This window comes from Zerene cesonia, chromosome 17 (assembly GCF_012273895.1).
Source record: "Zerene cesonia ecotype Mississippi chromosome 17, Zerene_cesonia_1.1, whole genome shotgun sequence".
In the NCBI taxonomy this organism is placed as follows: Eukaryota; Metazoa; Arthropoda; class Insecta; order Lepidoptera; family Pieridae; genus Zerene; species Zerene cesonia.
Genome location: NC_052118.1, coordinates 8,595,016 through 8,606,825, shown reverse-complemented (window position 1 = coordinate 8,606,825; position 11,810 = coordinate 8,595,016). Strand labels below are relative to the sequence as shown.

At 39.5% G+C, this 11,810-nt stretch overlaps 1 protein-coding gene across 1 annotated transcript in view; it reads left to right on the top strand.

Annotated features, from left to right (window-relative positions):
• LOC119833395 (CREB-binding protein) overlaps window positions 1-9,149 on the top strand; it is a 20,067-nt gene extending 10,918 nt beyond the window's left edge. Inside the window, exons 13-23 of the mRNA XM_038357384.1 lie at window positions 344-501; window positions 2,710-2,790; window positions 3,091-3,409; window positions 3,631-3,774; window positions 3,917-4,390; window positions 4,593-4,826; window positions 5,403-6,197; window positions 6,536-6,754; window positions 7,342-7,521; window positions 7,970-8,146; window positions 8,432-9,149. Coding sequence (XP_038213312.1) covers window positions 344-501; window positions 2,710-2,790; window positions 3,091-3,409; window positions 3,631-3,774; window positions 3,917-4,390; window positions 4,593-4,826; window positions 5,403-6,197; window positions 6,536-6,754; window positions 7,342-7,521; window positions 7,970-8,146; window positions 8,432-8,872 — 3,222 coding nt within the window. The 3' untranslated portion in view covers window positions 8,873-9,149. The remainder of the gene's footprint in view (window positions 1-343; window positions 502-2,709; window positions 2,791-3,090; window positions 3,410-3,630; window positions 3,775-3,916; window positions 4,391-4,592; window positions 4,827-5,402; window positions 6,198-6,535; window positions 6,755-7,341; window positions 7,522-7,969; window positions 8,147-8,431) is intronic.
• The last annotated feature ends 2,661 nt before the right edge of the window (window positions 9,150-11,810 follow it).

Below are 11,810 nucleotides of genomic sequence, written 5' to 3'. Positions count from 1 at the left end.
GTATTTGTCATTACTTTTATATAGCACTTTGGTACTGTATTAAAAAGTATTGCTAAAGATTTTATTTAATATTTTAAAAAACTTTCAAGTGCTCATAGTTATGAAAAAATAAAAGCTTAAAAAAATTCGAATAACAATTAAGATTACAGTCAAGATCCAAATAAAATTTTGAAAACTTTGCTTTACATTTCCAATATATCTGTCTTATATTTCTAAAATATTCCTCTTTTAATTATATTGAAAAAAAAACATTTTATATCATAATACTCTTGTTAAACGTATAACAGAAACGGCACACAGATTTCCTCAGTAACAAGCCATCTAACCCCCCACCTCCCCGCAGCTGTCGGAGGTGTTCGAGCTGGAGATAGACCCGGTGATGCAGTCGCTGGGCTACTGCTGCGGCCGCAAGTACACGTTTAACCCGCAGGTGCTCTGCTGCTACGGCAAGCAGCTCTGCACCATCCCCAGGGACGCGAAGTACTTCAGCTATCAGAACAGGTGCGTGTGCGCACACGTCTGCTTTTTGTATATTGGGATGTATTTACGCAGTTTTATGGCCAGTTTCTGTACGAGTTCTTATTATCTATTTTTGTCGAAAAGACGCTGTTAGAGTATCAACAAAAAATAGTAATAATGTAATAACTTGATAAGTAATTGGAGAAACTATTTTTTTTGTTTCTAGTACAGTTGTTAAAAATTGCTTTTTAGTATAAAGTGAAATATTCGGTTACTGCTCAGAATGTCTTAAGAAAGCAGTGTTAATTTGTGGAAGCTGGGCATAACATTGTGGAAGATAATTAATTGGAGATATTCACTACATTGTACTCTTAAATATGGATAATGGACAATATATTTTATTTTTTATAATAATATATGTCGCCGTAAATCTGTAAAAATCGGTACGTTACAAACTCGCGAGAATTTATCCCGCGATATTAAATGTCCATCGAAAAATTTTGATCTCTAACATACTGCTTACAATTATTTTTTGGTAAATTCTAATTCTTCTCTATCTATGTGAAACCATTAAATCATTTCAACTCTCAACCTGCACCTGACGGACGATTGGAAAAGTAATTTCTCGGCATTATACATAACTGCGAAGTATTCGCATTATAGTATAACGAAAAATAATGCGTTCACTTGTAAACAACCGGATGAAATTTTTTTGGCAGTTTGTAATCTCGCGAGTTACATTATAATCTTACGGCGACATATACTATTGTATTCCAATGATTAAGTAAACAAATTCAAAATTTTAAATATCTTAATAGAATGTAAGACTCATTTGTGCCTTCATACTAGACGAAAATCAATCTGATATAATATATGTTTTCATATAGACCATAACAAACTAAACGGTGGTGCTCATGTTCTGAGGTTAAAATTATTTTATACTTTATAATCTAACTATACTATCATATCACAATTCTCATTTAATTTCTAATTTCTTTACAATTACAAACCATTTAATATAGTTACAGTGATAACAGATTTATTATTTAACCTATCTCTGATCAATAATTGTTGACGAAAAAAAAAAAGAATCATAACTCTCTCGTCACGGAAGTACATATTTGTAACCTTATGTCAAACAAGCTAGGGCTCCAATTAGCGTACCCGGTTTTATGTTTACACGAGCATTGAGACATCGGCGAGCACCCACACTCAGTGCTGTCGAAAGACAATGCGACATTATGCCGTAACTCGACACGGGGTAAATCGAGCGCACCGTCTAGTCGAGTGAAATGAAGCCTAATTTAATGAGAAACTTTAACATGCACTATGGTGATGAACACGATACGCGATTGAATAGTTACCTTTATCCTCGATAATAGTATATAAATTAATAAGCGATAATATTATGTAAATGTATGTATTAAATTAATTGATGGATATATGTTTTTAAATGTAATGATTTAATAGGCAAATGATTTGTTTTCGGCATAAAGTCGTTATATATTTTAGGATATTTTAATAAAAAAATGACCCCCAGAACATGAACTTACACACACAGGTGTTTGAAGATTTTTGTAAATTTTGGTCTATGAAAACAGTTATTAGTAATGTAGGGTCATCATTAATCTAAATGGGCATTTTTGTGCATTCATAAAGCTTGTATGATATCTGTTTGAAATGTTTATATGTACTAAACTAAGAAACTGTCTATCATTGGGAAAAAATGTATTCTTCATAAAATAAATAAATAACCATACAATTTTTAACAATACAAAGTCATTACAAAATTTTGTGTGCCTAATAACCATAAATGTGTAATGAAGAATGCATATTGAGTGTTGTCTATGTCCTGTAGCTATGTTACATGGCTTCCTGTTGCTTCCCATGGCAAAGTCAGCATATCCAGTATAAGTGTCTCGTAAAAAGACATTCATATTGGATATCAGCTCATACAATCTACCATTTCTAATTTGTCACTATGTCCTCTACTACTACTTTGGCTTGTATATAACAATGGACCTGTAGCAATGTAGTACAAAAGTGTGTGTATCGGTTGGGAGTACACTCGTATTACTGCAGGTCCCGAGCCAAAGCGTCACGGAACTAATCCCCTTTATGTTCTTATCGCTTACTAATTTGTTTTGGCCCGTCCACGCCCCGCACGCTCCCGTCACGCTTCACATCTCACCTCACGGCTCACTGGGATTGCGCAAACAGTCTTAAAGCATATGGGGTTGTGTCCGATAGATACACCTTCTGCCAGAAATGCTTCAACGACATCCAGGGCGACACCGTCACGCTCGGCGACGACCCGCTGCAGCCGCAGACGTGAGTATATACCGACACTTTTATTATTTTTGTTGTATGGTGTTAATTGTTTGAAATTATTGAGGAATCCGATCAGGAGTTAATCTTACTTTCAATCGAGTTCATTTTAATTTATAAATTGAATAAATTACTGCGTTTAGACTTTTAAATCATATTGCATTTTATTATAACAATAATTCATGTTACTCTCACTAAAATTAAATATGTGCATAATTCCAATTGCAATAACAAATTATAAAATGAAGAGAAATCCTTTTTTTTACACCCCTGACAGTTTAAAAAACTTACATTACTTTTCAGCGCGATCAAAAAAGATCAATTCAAGGAGATGAAGAATGACCATTTGGAACAAGAACCGTTCGTAGTGTGTACGGACTGCGGGAGGAAGCAGCATCAGATATGCGTGCTGCACCACGACTCGATTTGGCCTCAAGGCTTCTGCTGTGATAATTGTTTGAAGAAGAAGGGGGCCAAACGGAAAGATAACAAATTCAGCGCTAAGAAACTGCCGACATCGAAACTTGGCATATTTATTGAGACTAGAGTGAATAATTATCTTAAGAAAAAAGAGGCTGGTGCTGGCGAAGTGCATATCAGGGTGGTCGCGTCGTCGGACAAGGTACGTACTACCTTATAGTAATTATAAAATGTGCTTATAATAGCTTATAATTCTATACACAGAGAGTGTATAGAATTATAAGGACAACAATTCGTATACCATGTGGCATGATTTGTATTTTCATTTATGTATTATGCTTATATTTAAAATAATATCGTAAATTAGTAATAATTGCATCGCAAAACATAAAATTTTTATTACATATGTTTTTCCTATTTTAGGTTGTTGAAGTGAAGCCAGGAATGAGATCGCGATTTGTAGAATCCGGGGAGTTAGCGTCAGAATTCCCCTATAGAGCGAAAGCGTTATTTGCATTTGAAGAAGTAGATGGTAGTGATGTATGTTTTTTCGGAATGCACGTGCAGGTGAATATAACTTGTTATTTATTATATTAAGTATGCAGGTAAAAACCTATTCTTAAATTGAATCGTTAATTTTTGTCGATATAATTAAATTTTATTTCACTAAAATTTCATACAAATGTTCACGAATCCAAATTTGTTTCAGGAATACGGGAGCGAAAGTCCGTCGCCGAATACGAGGCGTGTATATATAGCATATCTAGATTCTGTACATTTCTTCCAACCCAAGCAGTACCGTACTGCCGTGTATCACGAAATACTATTAGGTTATTTGGACTACGCCAAACAATTAGGCTACACTATGGCCCACATCTGGGCCTGTCCGCCTTCAGAAGGCGACGATTATATCTTTCACTGCCATCCGCCTGACCAAAAAATACCCAAACCGAAGCGATTGCAGGAGTGGTATAAGAAAATGTTAGATAAAGGAATTATAGAAAGGATAATATTAGATTATAAAGATATTCTAAAGCAAGCCATGGAGGACAATATCTCGTCGGCGGCGGAGTTGCCGTACTTTGAGGGTGACTTTTGGCCGAATGTTTTAGAAGAGTCTATAAAGGAGTTAGATCAAGAAGAGGAGGAGAAGAGAAAGCAGGCTGAAGCCGCCGAAGCAGTGGTCAGTATCCCACATTTTATATTATCATATCATATCTATAACCACCCACAAATAAGATTGCATTTATGGATACTTATTTTCCTATATTCTGGCTAGTAAAATTTAGTTTTTGATACAGTTGCTTAATTTTATAGAACATTAAATTATCAACCCATAATCACAGTACAGTTGAATATTGTGCGGAAATCTAACATTATTTTAGGTATTTCAGTCATCAGAAGAAAGCGAACAAGGCCCGGACGGCAAGAAGAAGGGGCAGAAGAAAGCAAAGAAGTCGAACAAATCGAAAGCAGCTCAAAGGAAGAACAGTAAAAAGCAGAGTGACCAGCAGCAGGGCAGCGACTTGAGCGCCAAGATCTTTGCCACCATGGAGAAGCACAAGGAGGTGTTCTTTGTGATTCGGTTGCACTCCGCGCAGTCTGCCGCTAGTTTAGCTGTAAGTATATATTTTTTTTCATACTTAAAATGATATATTAATCAACAACTATAAAAAAGGGTAAGTAAAATAACTACATTAACATATTTTTAATTTATTGTCCTTAATTAGATTGATACTTGACAGCCATTAGTATTGCTGCAAATATAAGTTTTTTTATTGGCATAAAAATAAGCATACAGCAATACATAAATAAGTGACTTAGTCGTGGAGAGAGTTGTAGATAGGCTGAATGTGACTTTCAAACGAATACGAACTTTAAGCGAATATTCGGTAAAGAAAAAGAAATCATTGTTTTTGAGTTTAGTACAACAAGGATTAAATTTTTGATATTGATATGGAGTAAATTTAGTGCATTAATTCTATAAAAATGTTAATCATCAAACTCCTGAGCTTAGAAGAATTTGATACATTATATCATTTTATTTTTCTATTTGTTTAGTTACTTAAGTATTGTAAAAGTTATGTTTTTTGAATAAAAAGCAAACAATCAAATTAGGATATAAATTGCAAGCTTGCATATATAGAGCCGTGATTATGTAGGGTTTATTAACAAATTTTTGTTTTTCTTTACAGCCAATTCAAGACCCCGACCCGTTAATAAACTGTGATCTGATGGACGGTCGCGACGCCTTCCTCACTATGGCGCGCGACCGACACTACGAATTCTCGTCGACGAGGCGAGCATTCTTCTCGACGCTCTGCATGTTGTACGAACTGCACAACCAAGGACAAGACAAGTTCGTGTACACGTGCAACAGCTGCAAGTCGCACGTGGAGACCAGATACCACTGCACCGTGTGCGACGACTTCGACCTGTGCGTGCCCTGCTACGACAAGGAGGGCCACCCGCACAAGATGGAGAAGCTCGGCTTAGATCTCGACGTCGGCTCGTCGCCGGGCGACATGAAGCAGGCCAACCCACAGGAGGCGCGCAAGCTGTCCATCCAGCGGTGCATCCAGTCGCTGGTGCACGCGTGCCAGTGCCGCGACGCGAACTGCCGGCTGCCGTCCTGCCAGAAGATGAAGCGCGTCGTGACGCACACGAAGATCTGCAAGCGGAAGACGAAGGGCGATTGTCCCATCTGCAAGCAGCTGATTGCGCTGTGCTGCTACCACGCGAAACACTGCCAGGAGAGCAAGTGCTCGGTGCCGTTCTGCAGCAGCATCAAGCAGAAGCTGAAGCAGCAGCAGGTGCAGCAGCGCGTGCAGCAGCAGCAGCTCCTGCGGCGGCGCATGGCGGCTATGAACACGCGCGGCGGCGCAGCCGGGCCCAGCTCGCCGCCGCCCGCGCCGCCGCTCGCCTCGCCGCCGCCCGCCAAGCCCGCCGCGCACGCGCTGCCGCACAACGTGCAGAAGGCGCTGCAGCAGGTGAATATATTTTCCTGTACTTCTACTGTGCTTTTAGTGCTAAATGTTATATTGATATTGCTCACATGCAGATACAGCCAGTCATTTAGATAATTACATAGTTAAATCTCAAAGTTCTCTATGTTAATCTATCTATATTAATCAATTATTCAGATACAAAAATTATATATCTTCTGAGTTGAAAGATTGAATAAAGAATTTTTCATATTACTAAATCAGTTATTTGGCTTTAATAAATAATTTAAAAAAAGAAAGCTAATAAAACACTACAGCAGCAGTATTGTTGAATGTATGAACGGGCTAGTCGTGCTTTAGAAAATGTTTTAGTGTACAATAAGTGCAAACGGATTCAGGTGCAAGAGGAGGCGGCGCGGCAGCAGGCGCCGTCGTACGGCAAGCAGGGCGCGATGGGCCCGCCGGGCGGCGCGCGCGCCGACTGGGCCGCGCGCTACCGCGGCCCGCCGCCGCTGCACCACGCGCCGCACCACGCGCGCCTGCCGCACGCGCCGCACCACGCGCCGCACGTGCAGCACCCGCCGCACCCGCACCCGCCGCAGGTACGTCTGCTTCAAACGTTTTCATTTACATCAAATGTTTCAAACTTTATGAGTATACTGCTTAACTATGATTATACTTCATTAAAACATGACTTGATAATATAATGTATATCAAGATATATATGATATGATGATACAAGTATCAAGATTCTATTTGCACGCAATATACATATGAACGGATTACGAAAGTGATGTCCCGTGTCCCCTAGTGGGGTATGGGGCAGATATTCGTTTGTTTCACTGAACGATTTTCTTAATATGGACAAGTAGCTGATCAGTTCTGTCTCTTTCATTCTGTCTCCTGCGAGACCGAGACATATTTTTTTTATGCGTCCCCACCGTGATTCGAACCCAGGACCACTCGGTTCTTCGCTCACACGTTAAACACTGTACTATGGAGGCGATCTAGACGTCACGAATTACCAGAAATGTATTTAATATGAGAAAGTCCTGTCAGTTACACCAATTAAAATACCAGAGAGCTTGAATAGTTAATTAGAGTAATAAGTAAAAAAAGTTTCCATACTTGAAATGAGTAAGGCGCGGTATGTAATGTACTTGCATACTGACATCTAATGCGGTTGCAGCAGCAGCGCGCGGGCGCGCCGGCGGCGGCGTCGCAGCCGCAGCACATGCAGCAGAAGGCGCTGCAGCAGCTGATGGCCACGCTGCGCTCGCCCACCAGCCCCAACCAGCAGCACGAGATCCTGCAGATACTCAAGTCCAACCCGCCGCTCATGGCCGCCTTCATCAAACAGCGCGCGCAGGTAAATAAATAGATTGACATACCTTGGGATGTTGCCTCAAATAGCTATAATGCATAATATAGTCTTTGATTGAAATAAATTAATCATTGAATGTCAAAAATTGTAGCAAGGCCATAAATAGCAAGTAGATACAATATTAGTAAGAAATAAAATCCGATTTAAACTCATCCATATAAGGTCAAGTTTATTTTGGCTTATATTGACGAGCTTTATTCATAACTTAGACTGTAAAATGTATTGCTTTTGTAAATACACCTTAAAGTGATGCCGATAGGATTGTTTGATTCTTGTTTAGAAATTAAGTAAGATATTAGAGGACAGTAATTTGAAAGTTCGCTTTTGTGTAGCATTGTGTCTATTCTTAATGAAACCAAAAAAAGATAATTCAAAAATTCTATCAGAACCATTTGTTTTTTATAATTACATTAAATTTATGTTTGTTGAACAGAACGCCCAGAACCAGCAGCAAGCGAGCGGAGGCGTCAGCTCCGTGAGCTCAGTGGGCGGCGTGGGCGGGCACGTGGCGCTGGGCGGCGTGCAGCAGCCGCAACAGTTGCAGCATATGATGCAGCCGCAGCAGCAGCGGTTGCAGCAGATGCACCAGATGATACCACAACAAGGCCAGGTGAGCATGCTTGGCAATATATTTACATTCGTGATTGTAATGTAACTTAAGTGACATTAGTAAAACAAATAAATTAAAAACAGAACATGGGACCAAGTCTGCTATTTTAGTAACAACATAACTATTCGGTTGCACTTGCCATGTGGTCCTATTTAAATTTGATCTAGCTGTGACACGATATCAATAAATTTCCCTTTAAACAATTATTGATAAGCTAAATTATGTTAATTTATGGATGTATTACATTTCAAGTGATTTGATGATAAAAAAATAATAATGTTGCAGGTCGGCGGAGTGTCGAACGTCGGCGGCGTCGGAGGCGTCGGCGGCGTAGGCGGCGTGTCGAACGTGGGCCTCGGCGGCATGGCGGGCGGCGGCAACGCGTGGTTCAAGCCGCAGGGGCCGGTGGGCGGCGGCGTGGGCGGCGTGGGCGGCGTGGGCGGCGTGGGCGGAGTGGGCGGCGTGGGCGCGGTGGGCGGCATGGGCGGCGTGATGGGCATGCGCGGCGCGTACGCGAGCTCGGCGGCGCCGCGGCTGGCGGCGCGCTACTTCCCGGGCGCGGTGCAGCGCTCGCCGCCCGCCACGCCGTCGCCGCGGCCGCCGACGCCGTCCGAGCTGCTGCTGCTGCGGCAGTCGCCCGCGCCGCCCGCGCCGCACCCGCCCGACGACCAGCTGCCGCCGATGACGCCGCAGGACCAGCTCACCAAGTTCGTGGAGCAGTTGTAGTGTACATAGCGCCGGCGGGGCCCTGTACCATATAGCCTAGCCCCCGCCCCCGCCCCCGCAGAGAGACCCCTCCCCTTATTTATTGATATCGTCGCGAAGGACGTGTTAGTATTACGATGAACGAATCGAGCGCTCAATGTACAAAATGTAAATATGAAATGAGTACATCCTGTCCGCTTTTACGTAATTATAAGTTGTTCGTACTGTAGGTACATTATGATACTTATTCTGTTTATTGTAATTAAATCATTTTATAATATAATTATGTGATATTATACATGGTTGTTTTAGTTTTAACCCTCGTCTATTGTAATGAGAATTTATAATATTAATGAAACAGCGAAACATTAAATCAAGTTTCAATTACGATAAATCAGCGACAAGTTCCTTATTAACCACGATTACATATACAATAAATGTTGGTACTGAGAGTCTAATGAATTGAAACAATAGCTTTTACTTGATGCTATAAACTTTGAAAGAAGTCTACAGCGGGAATTTAGCACCAAGACATTCGAATCTAAGATGATGTAATAGTAACTGCGACTGGTTGAAATACAAAGAAAATTGCAATATTTGAAACTCATCCTCAGCCCATATTTCTTCCCACTGTAGTCGGACCTAAATGAAGGTTCAGGGGAATCCCATCACGCTGGCCAAGTGCGGATTGGAAGATGTCGCTTGTCGTAGAACCTTTGATTCTTGTTTCCTAACGATATTGTCCTTCACCTTTTGAAGCAGTGGTGATGTGGATGATGTACAGATAAACTGAAAATTCAATATTTTTCTTGCGCATTTGTTCCTGATCGAAGTTCCACAAGGACTTTGATTGTGGCTCAAGGTATGAACCAATGAGCCACACTGCTCTAAATATATAACTAGTATATATAGTTTTTCCTATAAACGATTAGATTCGAATATCTCCTTATAGTTATTTACATCGTTGGAGATAAAATAAAATTTTATTATTGTGGAAGTCAAGTACCACACCTCCACAGAAAACCGGCGTGAAATAACATGCTAATGTGTTTCGTATGGTGAGTGAGGGAGCCGGAGGCCTATTTCCTTTTCCTTACCCTTCTCAGTCTTTTTATTTATTCCTCTCATCAATCCTTTCTTAAGCCCTTCCCAATTTAAAGTCGGCAATCCATTTGAACAGGCGTAAGGTCTGCAATTGACCTAACGCCTCGCCAAATTTTCATGGGCGGTGGTAGCGCTTACACATTGCCGACAGGCGACCCATTGCCGACTATGACATAAAAAAAAGATAAAATAAATCTGTATGGTAAACTATTTTAGTTTCATTTCTTACCATATGCTACTCATTCTGTACTGATGTTGCTATAGAAAACTAAAAATATTTAAAATAAAGTTTAACTTATTAGGAAAGGGTAGGGTAACCATTGAATTATTTTTTTATGAGCATAAGTGTAATCTATCAGCAGAAATTGATGTTTGTTTGCAAACGATGGTTAGTAAATTATATTAAATCAATTTGCAAATTCCACCAATCTAGACTGCTGTATTTCTTTCAATAAGTTACAGGCTGCATTATATTAATAATACAAGAAGCAGAGTCAATTTTATTTCATAGAATTTTGATGAAAAACCAAAGAGATAGCAATTTATTTTGTGCAGTATATAAAAATAGCAAAATTATGAAAGCAAGTCATTGTATACCTATCGATTGTTACTGCTATAATGGGAAACACACTAGTTTGCCTAAAATCAATTCTGGTTGATGTGAGCATTAAGAACATGAAAAGTTAATTGAATAATATGAAGAGTATTTTACAGGTAATGAAGCAGTACATATACGAAGCGAAGGCAAAGCTATTTCGGTAAATATCGATGCATCATCGATGGGCATAGATAGACGAATTGTTACGAAGTACTTATAAGGCAAGTTTGCAACCACGCATTATAATGTCGAAGTTTAAGTTCATAAGATATGGTTGGTTCGTCCATCATCGTTATGACGATGTTTTTTTTGCCAATTATTATATCAGTAGATAGTGTTGTGGAAAATGCACAGATAAATTAAATATCTCTAAACTTTTCCCACCTTCAGCTCATTAATCCCTGTAACACAGGTGTTAACCCAGCACAGAGATCTTTCTTTAAAAAAAGGAGCTATAAACCTCTAATGTACCTACATAATTCATGTAACTTAATGTGTGCGACCGCCTCCTTGGTACAGTGGTTGACGCGTGAGCGTGGAGCCGAGGGGTCCTGGGTTCGGTTCCCGGTGGGGACGCAAAAAAAAAGGAAATGTCTCGGTCTGGCAGGACACAGAAGGCTGATCACCTACTTGTCCCAAAAGAAAATCGATCAGTGAAACGGATGTACATCATCTGCCCCATACACGGACTTCACTTTTTAATGTCTGCAGTGTATTTCTTTTTTGGTTCAAATAAACTTATTTTATTTTATTAATCGCAGCCGGAGCCATTTCATATACAAGTTATAGTTCGATACCAATATTCATATAACATGGTACATAAATAGAATTGAACCCCGTTTAAAAGATAACCATTATTAGCAAATTGAATGGTCCAGTAGTTTGGTTGTAATGATGTGACGTAGAAAATAAAACACATTGTTAAAAAGACACTATATTTTTGTGACAATGTTAAAATAAACATTACATATATTTAATTTATTTGTTAACATCTCAATAGCATATCGTTCATACCATTTTAACATACAACAAAAAGCGGTATTTAGGCAACATTTATGTAAATTTGTTTTTTTTTTTTGTATTTTTATAATTATAAAAGGTGAAATGGAAAGTTACAAATAAATTAAAGCATTATGACGGAAAAAATAGCGCCCAATATGTCAAAGCTTACTTCACACTTAAATTACAAACCTCAACCATTTCATAACTTAACGCACTTTTAGACTAATTAAGCCAAAATAATAAATATAACAGAGA